This window comes from Chiloscyllium plagiosum, chromosome 30 (genome assembly GCF_004010195.1).
Source record: "Chiloscyllium plagiosum isolate BGI_BamShark_2017 chromosome 30, ASM401019v2, whole genome shotgun sequence".
Lineage (NCBI taxonomy): Eukaryota > Metazoa > Chordata > Chondrichthyes > Orectolobiformes > Hemiscylliidae > Chiloscyllium > Chiloscyllium plagiosum.
This window is the reverse complement of record NC_057739.1, coordinates 35,839,304-35,862,368: the sequence shown is the minus strand read 5'-3', so window position 1 is coordinate 35,862,368 and position 23,065 is coordinate 35,839,304. Positions and strand designations below refer to the sequence as shown.

At 37.9% G+C, this 23,065-nt stretch overlaps 1 protein-coding gene across 3 annotated transcripts in view; it reads left to right on the top strand.

The window, feature by feature from the left end:
* The window catches only part of nup188 (nucleoporin 188), a 98,985-nt gene that overhangs the window by 19,978 nt on the left and 55,942 nt on the right, over positions 1–23,065 (top strand). For all 3 annotated transcript variants that reach the window (XM_043720361.1, XM_043720363.1, XM_043720362.1), the window contains exons 10-20: positions 7,664–7,778; positions 9,993–10,193; positions 11,712–11,801; positions 13,334–13,399; positions 14,393–14,512; positions 14,774–14,900; positions 15,838–15,993; positions 17,327–17,453; positions 17,798–17,885; positions 19,110–19,186; positions 22,654–22,768. In XM_043720361.1, the coding sequence (XP_043576296.1) occupies positions 7,664–7,778; positions 9,993–10,193; positions 11,712–11,801; positions 13,334–13,399; positions 14,393–14,512; positions 14,774–14,900; positions 15,838–15,993; positions 17,327–17,453; positions 17,798–17,885; positions 19,110–19,186; positions 22,654–22,768 (1,282 nt within the window). The remainder of the gene's footprint in view (positions 1–7,663; positions 7,779–9,992; positions 10,194–11,711; positions 11,802–13,333; positions 13,400–14,392; positions 14,513–14,773; positions 14,901–15,837; positions 15,994–17,326; positions 17,454–17,797; positions 17,886–19,109; positions 19,187–22,653; positions 22,769–23,065) is intronic.

The following is a 23,065-nucleotide window of genomic DNA, read 5'->3' as shown; positions in this document are numbered from 1 at the left end:
TAACTCAACCCAGCCAAACAAAACACTCATACATTCACAGTTCCTCCTCTGGATGTTGAACTCGTGAAACACAATTGTTACCGTTATATAAAAGCCCTTGTTAGTGTGGCAGATAAATCTGTGTCCAGGTATTTCAAAAAGGACTGCAATGTCTTCTAAAAATTCTCTGTTTTGTGCTGTACCATATTTGTGAGAAAATCCAGGGGAATATGCTCCATAAGTCTTCCGCCAATCCGACAGGCCTGGGGGTTTTTCGGATATCCAGCCTAACAAGCTATTCTTTCTTGCGCAGAACGTGAGAATATTGAAAAGTTTTTTCTTATGCACGTCTGCAGGAAATGCAATGGGTAGGCCCAAAAGGAGAGAGATAGGGTCCTTCTCCACCCTTACACCCAAAATCCTCTCCATTGCACCTGCCACAGCATTCCAATATATTTGAAGCCTATTGCGAGACCAAAGACAATGGGTAAGAGTGCCCATGCAGACCTTGCATTTAGGACATACTGAAGATACCACTGGTTTAAATTTTGACAAACGGTCTGGAGCCAAGTGGACTCTGTGGAGTTTCTTCAACTGTAAAACATGGGTCCTATTGCAAATTGATATCTTCCTTGCATTCTCCCAAATATCCTCCCATGCTTCTGAGAAAACTTCAACACCCAGCTCTCTTTCCCACATCTTGCAGAGTCGATCAGACTTATCTGAGGTGGAACCCCCCAACTGATGATATAAAGTACTGACAGAGAATGTACTCTAAGCCCTTAGTACCCCCCCTCTCCCCATGTCAGATTTGCAGGGATCAGTCAAAAGTGTGGTTTTTTTTTAATAAAACCCCTAACTTGAAAAAAACGAAAGAGGTCTCTATTAGACAACTCGTACTAACTGATCGAAGGACATCATTATGTCTCCCTCAAATAAATGGCCCGTGCAAGACACACCCCTAGGTGCCCAACGTTTAAATCTAGAATCTACCATACCCGGTTGAAAACCTGGCATATCCACTAAAGGTGTAAACAAAGATGTTTTGCCAATATTGCCTTCCCTCTGCTGAATTGTCCTTCATGCTTTAATAGTATTGATAACTATTAGGTTATGGCAATATTCCCTAACTGTCCTCATCTTGTCCAAAAACAGCAAACTGGTAAGGGGCACCTTGCCTGGGAGGCGTCGAATATCTAGCCACATTGAAAGAGGTTCCCCACAAACCCAATCACTCACTTAGGTCAAAAGTTGGCTTAATTGGTAATTTTTAATGTCTGGAAGGTCTACTGTCCCCAGTCTGAGGCAACTGTAGTTTTGTTAATTTAATGATGGGCCGCTTACGATGCCAAATAAAGGAGCTGAACCAGCCGTTCAGTCTCCTGTGTGTTTGTTTGTTGAAAATCAGGGGAAGCATCCGTATAGAGTGTAGCAAACAAGGGAGAATATTCATCTGAATAAGCGCTATCCAACCCAACCACTAGACTGGAAGTGCCTCCCATCTTTGAAGATCTTGTTTAATTTTCCCAAATAATTGAATAAATTAGCTTTAAACAGAAAATCCAGAATTGGAGTGATGAATGTGCCCAAATACACACAGCCCCCCCCTCCCCTGTGACCACCTAAATGGGAATCTGTAGTCACCCTCAAGAGCCAGCTCCTTCGTAAGACCACCCATAGGCATAGCCTCTGATTTAGCAAAATTGGACTTATACCCTGAAAAAGCGCCAACCGTGTGAATGTATTGTATCAGGCGAGGCACTGAAACTGCTGGATTTGTCAAATAAATTAGGACATCGTATGCATACAGTGAGATCTTATGTAATTTTGATCCCACTTCTGGAGTTGATATATTGGGATCCCCACGAATGGCCTTCGCCAATGGTTAAATCACCAATGTAAAAAGCAAAATTCCTTGATCGTACCCCATTGGTAATGACCACCACGAGAGGTACACCATAGAGAACCGTTACCCATTTTATGAAAACTTCGTCCAAACCAAACCGCTTTAGAGTATAGAAAACGTAATGCCACTCAGCCCGGTCAAATGCCTTCTCTGCATCTAAAGAAATCACCTATCCCTGTATTGACTGCTGTTGGCATGCTTGAATTACGTTTAGCAGCCTCCTAACGTTATTGGAGGATCTGCGACCCTTTATAAAGCCCGTCTGATCCTCTTTAATAATAGAGGGTAGCACAGTCACCAGCCTTAATGCAAGAGCCTTAGAGAGGATCTGAAAGTCCTCATTTAAGAGCGAGATGGGCCTATATGAAGCACAGTCTTCCGGGTCCTTCCCTTTTTTTTCAAGGATAAGTGAAATATTGGCCTCTCTGAAATGCTGGGGGACAATCATGACTGTATGAGTCATCAAACATATTCAGCAACGGGCCTGAGAGTATACTTATAAATTCTTTATAGAATTCACTGGGAGGTCCGTGAGGACCGGGTGCCTTTCCACTCTGAAACTGCGTCACAGCGACCTGCACTACTTGCTCTGACAATGGGGCGTTGAGAAAGGACTGTTGTGAGGGAGTCACACCCAGAAGCTTCAGATCTCTTTTTTAAAAAAAAAAAATTCCATTTTGCACCCCCCCCCACCCGTGAGCACGGAATTTAGTGCGGACCGCAGTGCCATAATCCTCTGTAGTTTGACCAATGAGGGTCTGTCAAAGTAGGCCTTCTCGGCTGCCTTCAATTGTGCTTCATGGAGACGTTGCTGCTCACCCTTCTGCTGCTTCCTACTGGTGGAATATGAAATAACTAACCCCCAGTATAGGCTTTGGCAGTTTCCCAGAGCACGGATGAACTATCAACTGAGCCTATGTTGATGTCTAGGAACGCCCGTAATTCCCTAGAGAAATACTCCACAAACTTACTATCCATGAGGATAAAGGGATCCATTCACCAGTACCTTGAACCCACTGTAACATCCTTAGTCTTAACCATAAGGTACACTGGAGCATGATCAGAGATGGTAATATTACCAATCGTACAAGATGCCACCCGATTCCGGGTTACCGCAGGGGTCAGAAAAAAAATCAATCCTTGTGTGACATCTGTGCGGATTGGAGAAAAACGTGAAATCCCTACCTGTAAGGTGGAATTGCCTTCAGATGTCGTCCAACACCAATTCCCCACACAGACCCACTAATTGTTTAGTTTGTGTAAAGGGTAGCGAGGGACCTTTGGATAACCTGTCCACTGTGGGATCTGAGACAGTTAAAGTGACCCCTATAATGATGTGCCAGGACTCGAGACTTATCAATTTAGAAAAAGCATCTACCAAAAATTTAAGGGGATAAGCTGGAGGACAATAAACATTTAAAACACTGTATTCTTTCCCATTTATCAAGGCTTTAACAATTACAAACCTCTCGGAAGTGTCTTTTCTTCATTTCCAACAATTTAAATGGGAGATTTTTCCTAACCAATATGGCCACTCCCCTACTTGTATTAAATGATGAAAAATAAACTGTCAAAGCCATTCTGCTGTAATTTCAGATGCTCCTTGTCATCCAACTGTGTCTCCTATAACAAAGCAATATCCACCTCCTTTCTAAGACTCGAGTACCTACTTCCTCTTAATTGGTGAGTGATTTCCCTTGATATTCCAGGTACACCATTTAATCAAATCATTGGCCATAATTTTCAGCAATTACGTTTAAATTCCAGAGAGGAGGAACCCGAACCACAAACTGCTGAGCCTTAGTGTCACACGATCCACCGAATATAAAAACGACATAAACTAAAACCACTACATTTAACAAACCTACAAAATTATTAAAAATAAAAAACAACAAAAAACAGACCAACATATAAAGTGCCAACAGTGCTGAGTAGGGGAACTCACCCCCTGCCCGGAGGGGGCAACTACCCATCCCGAACTACCCATAAGTAGGCATCTAACTATCCCAACCACCTTCACTTCTCCTAGCTAGAGTCGCACTACAAACACCAGCTGAAAAGAATAAACACTCCATAGAATATCGATCTGAATAAAAAAAGTTCTTTTATATATTAAAAAAAGGGGAAGTAAATACCCCATCCATCCCTTGATCTGTCCTAACTTAGAAATTGAAAATGTGCATCATAACCATAGCCAGACATAGTTTAAACCAAATTGTTATCAATAGAGGAAAAAAAGGAAAAATATAACTCCAACCGGGTTTCCTCCATTTCTTTTATAAAGTGATAATCACATACCCAAGCAACACTATTTATACATCCTGCAATTGTTCAAATTAGGTTAGTTTGTCCACAAAGTCTCTTGCCTTCTCTGTGTCAAAGAGATGCATGGATCCATCTAAGGTGATCCGAAGAACTGCCATATATCTGAGTACTGAATCCCAAGCTCCCTTAGTCTCCTCTCGGAACCATCATAAGATTTTCATTTCTGGATCACCGCCGCTGAAAAGTCCTGAAAATACATGATCTTCGAGCCCTTGTAAATTAGGGCCTTTGGATCCTTCCCCTGGACTCTGAAAGCCTCCATGACACACTCCTTATCCCGGTAATGATGGAACAGCATCAGGAGAGGACGAGGATGTTGACCCAGACCCGATCTCCGTGCTGCAACCCGATGAGCCCTCTCTATCTTCAATCCTCTTGTGCCAGTCTCCAAGTCAAGGAATTTCGGAAGCCAATCCTCAACAAATTCCAAGACTGCTCACCTTCCTTAGCCTCTGGAAGACCGATGATCCGAATGTTATTTCTCCTGCCCCTGTTTTCAAGAGCATCCACTTAGTCACGCAAATTACGGACCTGCGTCTTCAGGCCCAGCCTCTGATACTCCTTTTTTCGGCATCTCTGGACGGCTGAAAATAAAGATAAGTTAATTTTTAGATGTTTCTTGGGATTCCAGGATCTTTTCCAGAGTCCCAAGAAATCCCGATGACCTAGGTTGGGGCGGGTTAAAGGACCGTCCTGCTCCTGCTGCGATGCGAAGCTCTGCATTGCGATCTTCTCAGACCGTCGTCATCTTAGATCTCCCGAACTCAGAACTTTAATGCAATTTGTTAATGTTGCTACTGTTTAAATTTTACTTTTAAATATGCTTCTAAATTATAGACCAACATAAGATTCCCACTATGTGACGACGAGGTGGGCACAAGGAGGCTTCATTTTTTTGTGAGGAAACATCAAGCTAGTCCTCTTTTCTGGGTAATGTTACTGTCATAAGTGATATATTCTCCTGTTGGTTTGACGGATGAGCGTTCAGCAAGCAAAGCAGGGGAGAGGAAGATGGGTTTTTGATCTAACTGATGTTCTCTCATATGAGATTAGACCAAGTCTTGAAGCCAAGTCTCAGTATAGATTTCAAATATTGCTCATGAAACCAGCATTGGAGTGTTGGATACTGGCGTTCGTTTTTTGTTGTTTTCACTTTCATTTGTTCGATGGGTGCAGATATTGCTGAAGTGGCCAGCGTTTATTTCCCGTCCTTAACTGACCTTGAATTGAGTAGCTTGCTAAGCTATTCGGAGGACATTTCAAAGTCAACTACATGGTTCTGGATCTGGAGTCTATACACAGGGGAACCTCGATTATCCGAAGGACGTGGGCAGGGAGTAGTTTTGTTCGGTTAACCGAATGGCAGATAACATAGTTTAGCCAAGCATCAGGACCTTGCGAATGTTGGATAATCCAACATTCGGGTAATCGAATGCTGGACAATCGCGGTTCCTCTGTATAGACTTGATAATGATGACAGATTTCCTTCCCTTGAGGACGTTCATGAGCAAATAGCATTTTGCAACAATTGATATCGTGGCCATTGCAGAGACCAGCTTTGTTCTAAACTTAAGTAAATTTGAATACGACCAGTTGTTTAGTCCCAAGGCATTATCCTCTTTCTCTTGTAAAAGCAGTGATATTGTCACTCTGCCACGTCTGCCCCCACCCCCTATCTGTACTGAAGGCAATTGACTCCTTTGTTCTGTAAATGTCAAAAATACTCTATTTGGTCCTGTCATGGTTCTTTTCACCATGTATTGAGATCTAAATTTGCAACATTTGAGGTTGACTTTAAGATTGATTTTATATCTCACTTCAGTGTGCGTGTTCGAATACTTAGCTCCCTGTTAAGCAGTGAGCTCTAAGCATAGTGTTGATGCCAGGTACACCGCACTACACAAGCTTCGGTTATGGGAATTTTGTCCTCTCACTTGATGTTGCCACTGGATCTCAGACAGTTAAGATTTATCACCTAGCTATTGTGCCATTTATAAAACTGGCAAATTACATGTTCATCTTTTCAGGGCAGCCATATTTATACAGTACTGTCCTCCATTCCAGTTTGCAGTTTCAAAAGCCTTGGTAAGGTCAATTTGCAGGATTGCTTGACTTTGGTGTGCTGCAAAAATCATGACTACTGTTTTATGATCTTCACTGAAGCTACACTGATTCAGAGAAAGCAGTCAATGAGGAGAGTGACAATCCAATTATAAATTAACCCATGCAATGATTCTTCCTGCTATTGAATGGGCCATTCCATTGATTATCACAAACGTAATTTCTTCCATTCCATATATGAAGTTATCGAGGAATCTTTATAATGTTGGGAACCAGCATCCTGTTTTCAGATTAGACCAGAGAAACTGGTGAGTCTCCTAACTATGTGAATCTTTCCATATTTAAATGCTTTACCTGGGATACTATCTACTGCCAGCACCTTTCTGCATGAAGTTATGACCTTCGTCACTTGTGCATCAGAAGGATGGAGGCCAAGCTTTTCCATACTGTGGTGCTGTGGAGATGATTCTGGTATCATTGTGGATTGTAGGTTCATGTTTTAAGTCCTCTGCTCACAAAGAGAGTCTTGTGCCTCTTTCTTCCCCTTTTGACCTGCAGAATGTGATTTGCAAGATTATATTTGACATTCACGGCCTGTGATTTCTTGTCACATATATAAGGTATGTGAGCATTTGTGCACTTTTAGTTTATGTCTTGGTCATTACTTTCTATTCCGTCTTGGTGCTTCTGTTTAATATCTCATGCTGTGCTGTAAGGACCATTTTAAAATTTTTTCCAGTTGCAATCTGGCATATCAGCAATTTCTGTGGTCGGTTTGTGTTCCAGTTCTTGTATCTTGAACTGTTCTTAAAAACATGGCCAAACTTCCTTTTGTAGCTTGATGTTGCAGATATTGTGCATGGAAGGCCACGTTTCGATTTATAGGGTGCAAAGGTTAATTGGAGTAGCTCTTAAGACAAATACTTGAGAAATCTTTGGTGATTAACAAATGATACTGCCCAGCTTGATTTCTGATGAGTTGGTTGCAAATATTCTACATCTCCAGGGTTCCTCATTTAGCATTGTGGCCTCTGTCCTCACCAACTACTTGTACTGGCTCAAATTTTGATGTAAGTAATCGTCTATTTAAACAGTATCCAGTTCACATGCAGAGTTGGGTGCTTTGTGTTTATGTTGCTGCACTTGAACTAATTTTTGATGCCTTCAGAAGTAGGAGGAAAGTTAAGCAGAAAAAACCTTCAACTTTTAAAAGATCACACAATGTACATTTTGAATATTTGTTACGTTTTCTGTGGAAATTTTAATGAGGGAATTTGAAAAGTTTAAATATTACAAGGATAGTTTCTGTCTAATAAAATGTATCATTTCTTGTCATGGAGATGCTTTATCCATTCTTCCATGATATTCAAACATACATACTTTTCTCTTCAGGTATTTCAGCGCATTGATCCTGGTGGAAGGAATGGATATAGATTTCCTACATAAATGCGCTCTCGAGGAGCGAGTAGAACAGCATCAGTTTGCTAATGCTCGGGAAATTTGCCAGGTAACTTTTTCTTCTTTTCTGATTGAAATATTACATGTTAAGTATAGTGTAATGGAGGAGGAATAGAATAGACCAGCAAAATTCTGTTGTCAGCATGGTTAATTTAATTTAATTCAGCGGCTCATTGTATTGCTTGTAGACTACAGTCCAATATTTTGAAACAATGATACGTGGAGTCTGTGATTAATGTCGTCTGTTTTGCTTTAGTATTGTAAGATTATTAGGACCTAGAGTCTCATTGAGCATGGCAAGATTTATTTTTACTCCATTCACTGTAGTACATGACCTGAATCCCTCCCCCTCCTGGTATTGAGGCCATTCTCTTTCCAGTCTCCAACATGCAGTCTCTCTATAGTTTTTTGGTCTGTACCTCCTGACTGACAAAGTGCTGGCCGTGTACATGTATATTATGTCGCTCTCTCTACACATATGTGGGCGAACACGGGCACACAGTTGGAACCACATGGTTTTGTATCCCAAACTGCTGGAACAATATGGGAACTGGTGAACTCTCAATGAAACACAATTGGCATCACCTTCTGTCCTGAAACACCGACAAAGCCCCTAGGCTACACATGGCTTTGATCTGCCATAGGAACATCTGATCCCAGCCAGTGAGAGAAAATGTTGCAGAGTCCAACCTCCACTGTTACCCTGTTGGCCTGGAGCTGTAGGGAAGAAAGCCAAGGTCCTGCTGATAGTCAAGAGGAGCAGCCCCCACCAAACAGGGGCCTGAGCAGACCCTGAAAGTGTTGGCAGCCAACAAAAAGGGGGCACAGATCCATGCCAGAATCAAGCAAAGACCTCAGTAGGTGTCCCGAAACTCAGTGAGCAACTATCTCCCAGCTTAGAATCAGACAACAGTGCCTTGAATTCATTCTTGGAGGGTCCACTGCAGGCATTTGTGTAAAAAGAATGTATATTTCTTCTATGTTCAATTTATTTCATTTAAGTATTTCATTTACCAATTTGAGTTACTGTAGTTCAACCTAAAGGGTGTGAATGAAATGTTTGTGTTTTTCTTTTTGCCAAAGTCCAGTACTAATAGCGATTCCAAAAGGAATCAGTGCATCACTTAATGTTGCAATTTTCAGGAACGCAACCTGAGTTTTTTGAGGACTTTTCTGTATTTGTCAACTTTGACTTGCATTCAGGTGATTGTTCAATGAAAGTCAGTTTCTCTATTTGAAGTGTTAGATGCTGATGTTGTGCAAAGTCAGAAGTCGCACGACACCAGGTTATAGTTCAACAGGTTTTCTTGAAATCACAAGCGTTTGGAGCACTTCTCCTTTCAGGTGAGAGTTCTTAAAGCTTGTGATTTCAAATAAACCTGTTGGATTATAACCTGATGTTTTTGTGACTTCTGACTTTGTTCACCTCAGTCCAACACTGGCACCTCCACATCATGATTTTGTGCGAGAGTAATCTTCCTGACATGGTGTGAGTTTGCCTTAATGGAATATTTGGGTATTTTTAAAAACCATTTACAGTAGTTTATATTCTTAATTGTGAAGTTATCAATTGGATTTTCCAATGCTTTTCTCTAAAGCTGACCAAAATGTATAAGAAATCTTTTTAAAAAATATTTAGGTTTAAAAACAGGTTTGCTGACTGACCATTTTGGTTGCAAATGGTTTGTGGGAAATTCTCTAAATCAGAGTTGAACATTTTGTCAGATTTACACAATCCATCTATTCATTTGTTCCAAAAACATTTTTTGTTTCATTTTTTTTTCTTTCTGTGGTAGTTATATGATGGATGCTATATAGAGTCATCATACAATTTGAAACCAGGCCTTTCAGCCTAACAAGTACACACTGACCATGTTCCCAAACTAAACTCGTTCCACTTGCCTGTGTCTGTCCCTCAAACCTTTCCTACTCATGTATTAATCCAAATGTGTTTTAAATTTTGTAACTGTACCTGCATCCACCACTTTATGGTAGAGGAATAGCTTTTTTAGAAGATGTGAAGAGCCTACTGTACTCAATGTCCTATATTTTGCAAGAGTTGAAAATTGCTTTTCAGTGGATTGATTTTCATTCCTCTATCATTGACCTGATCTATATGTTGTAAATTATCTGATATCACGTGACAAAATCAGTGTTTAGCTGTTGTTTTCAGTTCTGTGATATCCATGCCATACAGTGATAATACTTTTATTCATAATAAGAGTCTTACAAATTTTTTGTGCAATTTATTTCTTCCTTAAAGGAGATGGACAAGTTGCTGCTGACATTAGGGGACATACCACATCATGCACAGGTGCTGCTGTCTTGGGCTTTGTTGCGCCATACGCTGAACCTGGATGAATCAACTCCTGTGATCAGGCGCTTGGGAAGCACTGCTATTCAGCAGAATGTGTTCCAATTTATGACACAGATGCTTAAGACGCTTGGCAGCGGGGGAAACAATGTGAGTGCAGTAGCATGGGAAAGTAATCTAATACAATGTTTAATGAAGCTTGTGTGACCACTATTTAAAATTGAGGATATGGTTAGTTTACCAAATTATGTTCCAGAGCTGGTGGATTCATTTACCACCTGCCCTTATCCTATTCAACTTAAGAATTGTCATTTTTGCATCATTCCATTTCAGCCATGTCAATATGGGGTATACCCAGTTGAAAATAAGATTGCAGTCCCAATCTGTAGAGACAATGATGAATTAGAAAAACAAATGACCGGTAGTCACCTATGGGGCCCAGTAGTCAGGTGAAAGAAATTAAGGACACAAGAAGACAAGAATTGGAGAACCATGAATAATATGTGTTTTTCTGAATGTGATTCAAAAAAGCATTTTGGAAAAGCAAATCAGAGCAGGACTTAAACACTTAATGGTAAGGTCCTAGGGTGTGTTGCTGAACAAAGAGACCTTGGAGTGCAGGTTCATAGCTCCTTGAAAGTAGAGTCGCAGGTAGCTTGGATAGTGAAGAAGGCATTTGGTGTGCTTTCTTTTATTGGTCAGACTATTGAATATAGGAGTTGGGAGGTCATGTTGCAGCTGTACAGGACATTGGTTAGACCACTTTTGGAATATTGTGCGCAATTCTGGTCTGTCTTTTGGAAGGGTTTTGTGAAACATGAAAGAGTTCAGAAAAGACTTACAAGGATGTTGCTAGGGTTGGAGGATTTGAGCTCAAATCAGAGGCTGAATAGGCTGGGACTTTTTCCCCTGGAGTGTTGGAGGCTGAGGGGTGACCTTATAGAGGTTTATAAAATCATGAGGGACATGGATAGGATAAATAGACAAAGTCTTTGCCCTGGGGTGGGGGCAGTGCAGAACTAGAGGGCATAGGTTTAGGGTGAGAGAAAATTTATAAGAGACCTAAGGGACATCTTTTTCAGGCAGAAGGTGGGTGTGTACGGAATGAGCTGCGAGAGGAAGTGGCGAAGGCTGGTACGATCGCAGCATTTAAAAGACATCAGGATGGATATATGAATAAGAACGTTTGAGGGGGATATGGGCCAAGTGCTGGCAAATGGGACTAGAATGGGTTGGGATATCTGGTCGACATGGATGAGTTGGACCATAGGTTCTGTTTTCGTGCTGTACATCTTTGACTGTAAGTAGGGATGATGCAATGAGAGAATATTGTTGGAAATGGACATTTTATTGTTTCTAAAGATAACCATGTTCTATGTTAAATAAGTACGCTCATTTGAAAAATATAGTTAACCAAATACGATGCTGCAGATTGTATTTTGTTGGGTAAAGATGCTTGTTCTCGAGCAGGAGAGACATTTATGTGTATTATTTAAATTTTTGTTAAAATGGATATTCATTAAATTTTAAAAACCGAATGCCACTAATGAAACTGCCATTACTTTCATTATCTTTTATTCTACTTTTTACTTGCTGAATTGTAGGCTTTTTATGTCTAGCTCTGTTTTCATACTTTAAAGATGCAGTGAGAAAACTTGTGTTTTTCAGTGTACAGCCAGTACTGCTCGGATGTGTATCTATGGGCTGCTGTCATTTGTCCTAACGTCGTTTGAAGAAGAAACTTTGGGAGATCAGCAGGTAGAAAATATGACATTTGAGTTGACTATTAGGATATACCTGTAAAAGTCGCCTGGTGGAAAACTGTCCATAAAAATATTGCCAGGAATGTGAAATTAATGTTAATATAAAATAAAGATGGAGTGTACATCTTTAAATTTAGTAAAAGCAAAATACCACAGATGCTGGAAATCTGAAGCAAACAGGATGATTCTGGAGAAACTCAGCAGGTCTAGCAGCATCTGTGGAGAGTGGAAAAGAGTTAATGTTTCATGTCCTGTATGATTTCTGTTCAGAAAAAGTCACATGGGACTCTAATGATTTTTCTCTTTTCACAGATGCTGTGAAATGTTTCTCCAACATTTTGTGTTTGTTACTTCACATGTGAAACTGCATTACACCTAGCCCAATTATCTCCTGCAAACCAACTCTGCTTTACCTGAATGTGACAATTCAACTTCACTTCCTGAATAGATCATTTAAGGCTGGGAATTCTGTTCTGTGTAACTTCGCTCCTGACAGTGCAAATTACAAGGCACAGGCCAGAAATGGACTAAGCTCAATTTACCTGGGCAAGTGCAGCTCCACATATCCAAATAAAGCAGTCTGGATGATTGCTACTCGCCCACATTCATACCCTTCACAACTTGCATACAGTGGTAGCAGTGTGTACCATGTAAAAGATGCACTGAAATAACTCACCAAGGTTCTTTCAACAGCACCTTTTAAACCTGTAACCTCTACCACTTAGAGGAATAAAGGCAGCATATACATGATCACTCTACTAATTCTCTTTCAAGTCACTCTCTATCCTCACTTGGAACAATATTGCTCTTCTTTCTCTCACTGGGTCACATTGTTTGAACTGCTTTCCTATAACATTGTTGGTGTGCCTATTCCAGATGGACTATAATGGTTTAAGCAGGTGATTCATTGCTACCACCTTGAAGACAATTAATGTGCAATTATTCCTAATCTCCTTCACAACAAGTGCCATGAGTAAAATAAAAAGAAAGCAAATTGATTAACCCTGTTAAATGTTGAACTTCATAGTATGCAAATATCTTTTCTATTACTTGCAGGTTTGTTTCATAATTAAGGAACAGTTTTCCTATAAATTAGAATGTTGTTTAAAGTTTCTAACATGTTTACTAATAAATTTATTATTTGGGCGAGCAAAGGGATTTCTACTATGCTTACAAAGTTTAGCTCAAATTTCTTTTAAGATTCTGTCAGCAGATGATTTAAAAAATCTCTTTAAACTAACAATGTGATTCTATCCAGCATTGTTGTTCATTAATGGCAAAACTATTTTGAACATTTATATCTTAATGAAAGGAAAACTATTCATTTTCAAAACTGCAGTTGTCATAGATGATTTGTTCCTGGCTGCTGTTTTTTGGGGCATGATTGGGAATTGGCACAATTTTCCATTCAGTTTGTATGAATTCATGGTATTTGTGTTTTGATTTCACCTTTAATAGATTTTGGTGCAGAACTATTCTTTATTTTCAGAAGTACACTGATTTAATCCTGTTTTACTTCTCTTCCAGCACTTGATTGATGTTGCCTGTGAGGTCTTCACAGCCCCAAATCTGGCAGAACTTTTTTGGGATACCGTAAGTACATCAAGTTGCGTTTATCTAAAGATCGTAAAGATGATACTGAGCCCCCACAGAAGAATCAAAAAACCTTATTCCAGATATCAAATTCCTGCCAGCTGAAAGTGCTATAATGGCCAGCTTGAGAATAACATACCAAATTGAAATTACAAATTTCACAAATGTTGAAGCAATTTTTGTTTTCTCTGTCCATCCCCTGGGAAATGTAAATGATTATTGCTGACTTATTAATGAAGAGCTTTTCTCTTAACACCATTGTGGAAAAAATGTGTGTTGTTCTGCCATGTCAGATGCATCTTCTGCTTAACCTGTTTCAGTTATTTAGCTGCATGACACAATAGTGATGCATAACCGAGAATGCATAGTTCTCATAAGGATTCTAAAAAGTTTGAGAGTTGTTTTAATTTCTGAAAAATGGTTTAAATGCCATCGGTTTAGTATAATGTTTTATGCTTTGTTTTGGTATAATTGAATATTTTACGGTAACTGCATTTTTATTGTTTTACCTGACATGGGTGGTCCAGAAAAGCTGTTACTGATAATAAAGCATTAATTACTAGAGATAGTCACCACAATCAATCTAGTTCTCCATAATAAACTTATCATGCCGCTACCTGGTTTGCATATGAGCATAAATAAGTTCCATTTTTTTTGCCAAGTTCATGTGTTCATTCTTTTCCTGTGGTCCTCGGGGGTGGGGTGAGGGGTGGTTCTGACTATTAAAGCAATTAAGTGTATATTGGGCATCCCCATATCTTTTCAAAATAAAACTTGAGTAAAGAGTTAATCTTGTTGCACCCTATTTCCTTACCTTTGTGCATAAGGTTGAGTATGAGTATGCTATGAGTATAAATATAAACAATGGAAAAAGCTCAGGATTTTAAATTGTTTCATTTAACAAAATTAAAATTGTGTTAAGGTTTACTTGCATAACATTGTGTGAACTCTGATTCCTTTTTGCATCTGTTTCCATTTTGTTTTGATGTCAAGGAACCAACAGCAGGTATTGCTATTTTATTGGACAACAATTGTGGAATGTTCCCACAGTCTATGGCACCATTGTTGCAACTGCTATCTGCACTGATATCCGATAAATCCACTGCTAAAAAGGTATGTGTAGGCTTACTGATCAGTTTTCAAAAAGGGACTCCAAGAAGCAAATTACTTCAAATTTATACTTTCTATTTAAAATGAGTCTTGTATAAATGGATTTTCATAATGTTACTGTATTTGGGAATTACACCGTATTATTGACTGCAATATAAAGGCAAGAAGCAAAAGTCTTGGTCATATTATAATTGATGGTAAAATAATTCTTTTTCTTTTCGCTGGGTTTGTGTCCAGTTGGTGATATTTTACTTTGTTTTGAAGGTTTACAGTTTTTTGGATAAAATGACATGTTACACAGAGCCATATAAGCATAAACCACATGATGTACTTTCCCACGAGGATGGAACAAGGTGGAGGAGGCAAATGCCAAAGCTGCTTTATCCGCTTGGTAAAGTGTTTTGTACTTAGTTCAAATCTTGTAATTTTATTCCTAAAAATGGAAATTACAACTTTTAAAAGATGTTTAGACAGGCACGTGAATAAGAAGGGTTTAGAGGGATATGGGCCAAATGCAGGCAAATTGATCTAGTTTAATCAGCATGGATGAGCTGGAACAAAGGGGCACTTCTGCGCTGTATGATAAATTCTATGAGAAGGATCATGGAACTGAGATCAAAGATTTGTTTAATGAAGGAGCAAGCTTGAAGAATTGAACATCTTACTTCTGTTATTAATGTTCTCATCACTTTTTGATGTTTGTGGCTGGATAATTGTTAGAATTGTGAATATAAACACACAACCACTTTTTGTGTATAATTGATCTCATTTAGTATTGGAAGTGACATTCGTGAAATTAGTTTATGAATTCAGCTAAATAGCTTGATATAGCACCTTCAAGGAGGAGGTAGAGGGAGTTGTAATAGGAGATCACTTAGATAGTGAATGATTTGTGATTTGGGAAGGAAGCCGACGTAAGTATTTAAGAATGCTGAAGAAGCGTCTTTTTTTTCTAAACTTAAGTTTTAGACTCTGCGAGGAGCCTGTTTCCCAGTGGGTAATAAATAATCAAGTATTAGATAAACCTTGTTGAGCTCATAAATGAGTAATGGCATTACTATCCTTGATGTGCTGAGTACCTTATTTCACTAATGCACTGAGATATTGACCTTTCTGTACAATCTTTTTAAATATAACAACAGTAATGGATCTAGAATATAAATTACAAGGAAAGAGTTGGTGAAACTTTGCTATCATTGAGCTGACATTATATATAAAATAGATTTGATGTATGTAGAAATATTTTCTAAAAATCGTTGCAACTTTATAAACATTATTAAAAGAAGTAATTCCCACATATAATATGCATTTTTAAAATTTAATCATAGGATCTGGTCAGGCTAATATACGCATGCCGCAGGGTACATATGGACATGTAATACCTGCAGGCCAGGGTTTTCTGGTACGTTGGGATTTCTCGTATAGCTCCTGGACAGTGTTCACTTGTGAGATTGAGATGCTGTTACATGTGGTTTCAACAGCAGGTGAGTTTGATAGCAGTTGTCATGTGTGTAAAATATAACTACTTTAATTAATTTTGGAAGTAGTTAAATATTGGTGAACAACATCTGTGTTCAAAAGGAATAGAAGACACATTCTGAAATAAAATTGGAATTAATGGCCTGGATTTTGCAGTTAGTGCTAATGCAGAGGTGCTCACTACTGATCTAGAAGAAAGAGCTTTGCGCTAATGATCTCTGTGACATGGATTTCCTCTTTCTCCAATGTTAGTTTGAATTGGTGCCAAGTTAAGGGGATCTCCGGGTACACAGTATCAGTGATTTCATCAAACAAGTAAACGGCCAATCACCTTGAGAGATCCTCTCAGACTACAAACCAGGAAGGAAAATCCAGTGATTGACTTCACTTCTAATTAACATTTATAAAGCAAGGTAAATGATTGGGTCATATTTGGATTAAAGTAGACGCTGAAACATGGAAAATATAGGTATATTTAATATTCCACAAATATAAAATTTAAATTTTTAAGACCAAAGAGGCTGTTCAGTAATTTTGAACTTAGTTTAGTGAACTAAAAGTTCAGTTACACTTGAGTGTGTAACTTAAAGGGTTTTTAGAGCATGGCCAATAGTCTGAAAGGCAAGTACTTGTAAGTTTAGTGTATACTTGATTGTACACTAGGATCTTCCAACAGTGAACCCTGTAGGAAAGCATATGATTATTGCCAGAAACTTCTAGATTTATGTTTAACTGTGCGAGTGCACGTTCCAGAAGCTGCTGTTTGCAAAATCTGGGCCAAAATGGTTTTCAATTTCTGCCTGTTTATTACTAGTGTACAGACTTTCCTGAATTCATAGTTCTTGATAACTTTTTTTTAGTTTAAGCATTAAATGCTCACTTTCTAGTGTTAATTGTGTAATTGAAATTATTGATTTCAAATTATTTAACACAGCAAATTCAAATTATTGGCAGTAGTATTCAAAGCAAATTTGAGGTATTTTCAGATGAAACAACTAAGGTTACACATGTCTTTATCAAATATTTTAACAACTCTATATAACAATTGTCCTGATTTCCCAAATCTGGACTGTTGAACTGACAAAGGCATTTGGAACTCACCTGATATCAATTCACTTTTTGCCAATTAAATTTAATAAATGCCTTGCATAACATAATTTATGAAACCACCTCCGTGAAAATATCAGTAACAAATTGTTAATTCAACCTTTGGTTTTATTTGACAACAGACATTTTGTTTCTGTAACATTACATTAATCCTTAAATGGTTAACTTATAATGGTTAACTATAAATGTATTGAGATAGGTTTTATGTATAGTTTTGTCTTACTGTACCAGACGTTCTTCTTCACTGCCGGAAGGTCAAACCGATTATTGATTTAGTACACAAAATCATCAGCACGGATTGGTCTATTACGGATTATCTGCTGCCAATCACTTCTCGTCTGTACATGTTAATCCAAAGGTAAAATATTTTAATAGATATTTTATGAAGCTAAGAGTAAAACATACAATATTTTAAAGGTTATATTTGTATGCATGTGTAGTGTTGTCTGTACGCGACCAGATTTTGGATAACTGGCATGACTGCTAAGTTGCTTCAGTATTGGTCTGTTTTTCATTTCAACTAAGAACTCATGAATCAAGTTTTCCATTTGGCAAAAGATGTTATATTTTCTGATTCAGCAGCAGAGTTATTCATGCAGCACTCTCAAATAGTGTTAGATTGATTACTTGACAATTTTAATGTTTAGATTTGTAATGGAAAATGTGAATTGTTTTGTGCTAATAGTTTTATGCTTGTTGCAGGCTTAGTTCTGTGCTAAATCCTCCAACAGATGTGATTGCTTCTTGTGTAAATACCCTTACTGTTCTGGCCACACGGATGCCAGCCAAGGTAAAATGCAATGGACACAATTGGACAAAACGTTGTGTTAGTGTATGTACTTAAGGTCAAATGGAAGCCACGGAATTTTTATTTTCTCCAATCTTTTTAGGTTTTCCCTCTGCTAATCAACTTCTTCTGGTTGAGAGAATGGGCAGGTTAACTGTTCCCAATCCTCTGCAGTTCCATTCTTAAGATAGCTGCTAAGAAGGGCATGGATTCAGTGGAGGTTGACTCGCTCTTTTTCTTTTTATCTTCTCCTGTTCTCATTGGGGGAAAGCTCTAAGCTTCTATTTGGCAACCTCCTCCCGATATCACAGGTGAGATTAGCAACTCGCCATGTGAAGAACTGTGCGTGTAACCTCATCTACGTTACAGTTTTAATTTCTTTTGCATCATTTTGTCATTCCATGACCTGATTATTTCAGATGCGGACAGTGTCCATTCTGATCTGAAATCTGTGCCTTTTCACTTTGGCCACTGCTAATTAGCAATAATCCCAGCTGCTGTTTGGCCACCAGTTTGATTTAAGGATACCCTTGTGCTATACTTTCATATGCGTTTTTAGATAGACAAGCTGTGAACATATAGACCAGAGATTTAACAGGCTAAATTTAATTAACTTTAGAGCAACAAAATATGCAAAAACTAATATATGTGCAAAACACCTATGGTTTATTACATTTCATCTGAGCACTAACTTTTTTCCTCAAGATTCAGAGCATCATATTAGGATAAAAGTGAACCATGTTGAAAGTTAAATCAGATCAGCCTTCTCATTGCACCAGTGTATTATGTTTAGCTACAACCTTCAGAAAGGAAATTCCAATGAAAATTGAACCACACATTGAAAGCTGCTTTTTGAAACTTTTGTCAGAATCTAGCAAGAGCAAAATCAGCAGATATAACTTGATTTCATCACTTAATTTTTGACTGAAAACAGATAAATTTTTAAAAGTAATGCCAAATAGCTGGATTTTTCACATAAGCATAACCGGACCACATTTGACTCAGATTTATACATTGGCAGAAACATTAATTTACTTGAAGCATTAATCTGTAGGTGTTATGCAACTTACTAATAACTTAATTTAGATTTTAAGAAATATTGTTTTTAAATTCTTTTGCTGTCTTAAAACATTTTTCTTTTGAGTGCATTCTTTGGTTACGTGAAGGCTTTTGTACTTTAATATATACCTAACAAATGAACTGCACTAACTTCTGTTCTGTATTTAGGTTTGGGCAGATCTACAACATACAGGCTTCTTACCATACTCTGTTACGCAAGTCACTGGGATTGCTCAATCCCTCAGGTATTGATTATAAATTTTGTTACAAAGTAAAATGTAAAATCCAGATTACTTGACAGTAGTGATTGAATTAAATTTTATAACTCTTTTTACTTCATTGCCTCTTCAATTAATTTTTACAAACAAAATCAAATTTCTAGTTAAAACTGCAAGTATGATACAGGATTTCATATTTTAACCCTTTGACCAGAATAATCCAAATTAAAAGCACTATTGACCAAACAGTAATTCTGAAGGCAGCTTATACTTTAAACTACTGACAAAAATCCACCTTTACACAACTGAAGAAACCATTTCATAGGTAAAGTTCACATGGTCTCTTAAATCGGTGTTTGATTTTTCCCAGACTGTCACGTGATTTTTTCGTTTGATTCCTTATGACCTTTTCAAACTGGAGGCCTTTGACCAGCGGTGTGCTGCAGGATTTGTGCTGGGTCCATTGCTTTTCTTCACTTATGTAAATGATTTAGATATGAACATAGGAGATATGATAAGTAAATTTGCACATGACACCAAAATAGATGGTGAACTGAAGCATTTTGTATCGAACAGCTTGGCAACATTTTTAACCAAGACAAGTTTTTTTTAAATTTAGTCTTCTGATGTTATCCCACCTGAATTGAACCAGACAGATTTTGTGAAATTCAAGGCTATCTTTTAGGAAAGTTTTATTTTTAAACCAATGGATTCATAAATCCTTTGAAAACCCATCTTCATGACAACGTGAATCCCGTGGGACTTGTATCCGGGTAGAAATACTGGTTAGCTATCCTTCAGAGCTGAACTGTCTTAGAACTAAATGGACAGTTTAAAGCACAAATGTTTAAAACCTGACACTCAACATCTTCCTGGGAATATTGTTGTAAAGCGGGGGTTGACCCTGGCCTCTAAAACCAAAACACTGAGGCTTGCCTCGCCTTATCTGTTAAGAAGAGTGTGAAAGGTATAATAACCTACCTCTCACCTCTCCCAATCTGTTATAAAGAAGAGGTTAAATGAAATGAAATTCTTTTACTCACTCTGTAATCAACAAGTAGCATTATTTATCTAACTCCAACAGTAAACAAATTAACAGCACCACTACTGAACTGAATAATTCCACTCTAACTAATTATTCCTGAAACAAAACCCTAATGGTATGCAGTTTGAATAAATACAAGTCCTACTTATATAACAAAACAATAGAATTTAGTGTCTCAAAATTACAGCTCGAATGAGTCTTCTGGAATGTCCCTCACCCTCTGCGCTGATCTTCCACCAGGAACATCTTTCTCTGTCAATTCTAGTTTCTGAAACACCCTCTCTGTCTAATTCTAGTTAAGATTGTTGTAATGTCTTTTAGATGGTGCTTAATTGGAGAGCTTAAAGCTTCTGTGAGAGCCAGATATTTAATCTTAAGATTGCAGTTTGCTGTCACTGATTTTCCAAATGCCCTCATCTTTTATACCCTTGCTGACCTATTAATTTCTTTACAATTGGATTGGTTCTAGGTAGTCAAAATGATAAGATTTAAACTTAATTGGTTTTTAACATCAGAAGACTAAATTTAAAAAAAAAACTTGTCTTGGTTAAAAATGCTGCCAAGCTGTTCGATACAAAATGCTTCAGTTCAGTTGCTATCTGTGCACCTGCACTTTAAACTGCTGTTCAGATATCCATTATAAGTCTAAGCACCATTTTTTAAACGCTTTCCCCCATTTTACAACTTTACACACATTAACTTCGCAACAGTGTGTAGAGACTGCCATTTTGAACACTGTAGACATAGATGATGCTGTCATTGTCATCATGTGTGAGCATCATATGCCGTCTTTTCAACAAAACAATCTGAGCCTTCCTTTAATCTTTAATGACTAACAGTTATATTACTCAGGCCTGTTGGCATGGCAAAATTCAGAAGAGCACATAATTCCTTTTTGTTTTTGACTTATTAATTATTTGCAATGCAGAATTATCCTCTCAATGCTTGCAGCTACAAAGTCTCTTGTGACCAGTAATGTTATCTTTGTATTTCGATCTAGTATACTTTTAAATTGAAGTTTACTGTTGACTGGGGGATTTCTGTCATTAGTTCCAGTATTTGTAAAATATTTTAAAATAACTTTAAAGCTCCCTCTTTTTATATATAATTTCCATGCTAGATCAGTTGTTTGTTTCAATTTTAAGGTTGGTAACTTTTTATTAGCCAAAGCTATTAAATATTGCCAGCAGACCCTGGGTGAGCTTTCCCAATTCATTCTGGTTCCAGACAAGATACCCTAAAATGTTAAATTCCTGGATGAAGAGGGATTAACTGGCACCTTTTTTTTAATTCACCCTAACTCATTAGTTGAAATAAGGTTAATTTAACAACAATCCCTTGCCTTTCTACCACTCTCTGAGAACCAAATGGCCCTCTGTTTTATATTAAGCCAATTTAACTAGGTGTTTATTAATTACTGCATGCAAAAAGAAATACTATACTAATTAACATATTAGAAATTAGGTGAACCCAAAGTGTTTCAAATAAAAGTTAACATGGATTAGTGTAAGTTGTTTGTAAAGAGACATTGGGTTGCATTGGTACTGTTGCCTTTAGCAGTTGAACGATGATTTTTGAGGTTCTTGGTTTTGTAGGCTGATGGAAGGTCCTGATTGCTTTAGTAAAACTGCGTTGTAGCCCTCTTAGTGAAAGTCTTTGCCTGCTTCACAGGAATAACTAGGGAATAATTCTTTGACTGACAGTCAAAGTAAGTAAATCCAGGCTGGTGCACGAGACCTTTCAATTCCACTGGTTTACTTCAAAGAAATATTAGTGTACGTGAGGATGCAAGTTGCCTGGACAATGAACATGTTTGTCTTTGATTAGTGTAGGCACTATTAGAGATGTGTACAAACTAGATTTTTTAAAGCACTATGAATAAATTATTCATTAAGGAAGAAACTTCAGAATTAAAGGTTAGATGGAAGCATCTTTGTTTTACTATAGTTGTCTTCTCAGAGCCATGCTGTACTAGTCACAGCCGCACCGCACCCCCCCCCCCCAAAAAAAAGTTTGAACAAATTTTGTTTACAGGCTATTGAAATCTGTTGAATTATTATGTGCAATTTAATTTCATTTTTGTTGAAAATTTCTTGTCGTTTGGGTAATGGCTTGAAGACTTGCACCGAAGTTTGCACTGTCTTTTCTCTAATTTTTGTCTTGATTCTTAAATGCATAAATCCTTCCTTTCACCTGCCTATTCTAATGGGGTTTAAAATTCTTTCTGTTCCTTATTTGTTTTGCTTTTTACTATCCTGATGAGGGCAAGTGATAAATTTTATATTCAGGAGGACATAGCAAATGGAATTGGTTCTTGCTAGCACATTGCCTTTTGACACTCTGGCTTTCTCCAAATAATTTCCAAGAAAGAATACTTTGCTGAATTGAATTTTGTTGTCATATTGATGGAGAAATTGGACATACAGCAATCAACATTTATTTCTTGAAGGGCTGAAGGAATGCAAGCTGGTAGTTATGGTAACCTACTGCTGAGCATTGAGAGACCGCAGGGCGAGTACAGTGTCACAATGGCCTTTCTCCGACTGGTTACAACACTTGTCAAGGTAAAGTTGCTTCTTAAATGCCTGTGTTTAAATTGCTTTGTTTTTCATCTTAGAAATTAAGTAATCTCTATGAAACAACTTGTGTTGGAGATATCAAGATGACTTTTCATTAGTTCGTACATGGGAACATTTTCACTGTAACTTAAAATAGTGTTTCGTGCAAAATATACTTGTCCAATGGTTCAAATAACTTGATAGTTGTATGTAATGTGGCACAAGTTTCTGCTTTTAGTGAGAATTGTGTGTGACGTTAACAAAAACATCCAGTAATTGAGAAGGCAGCTTGTGCATAGAACA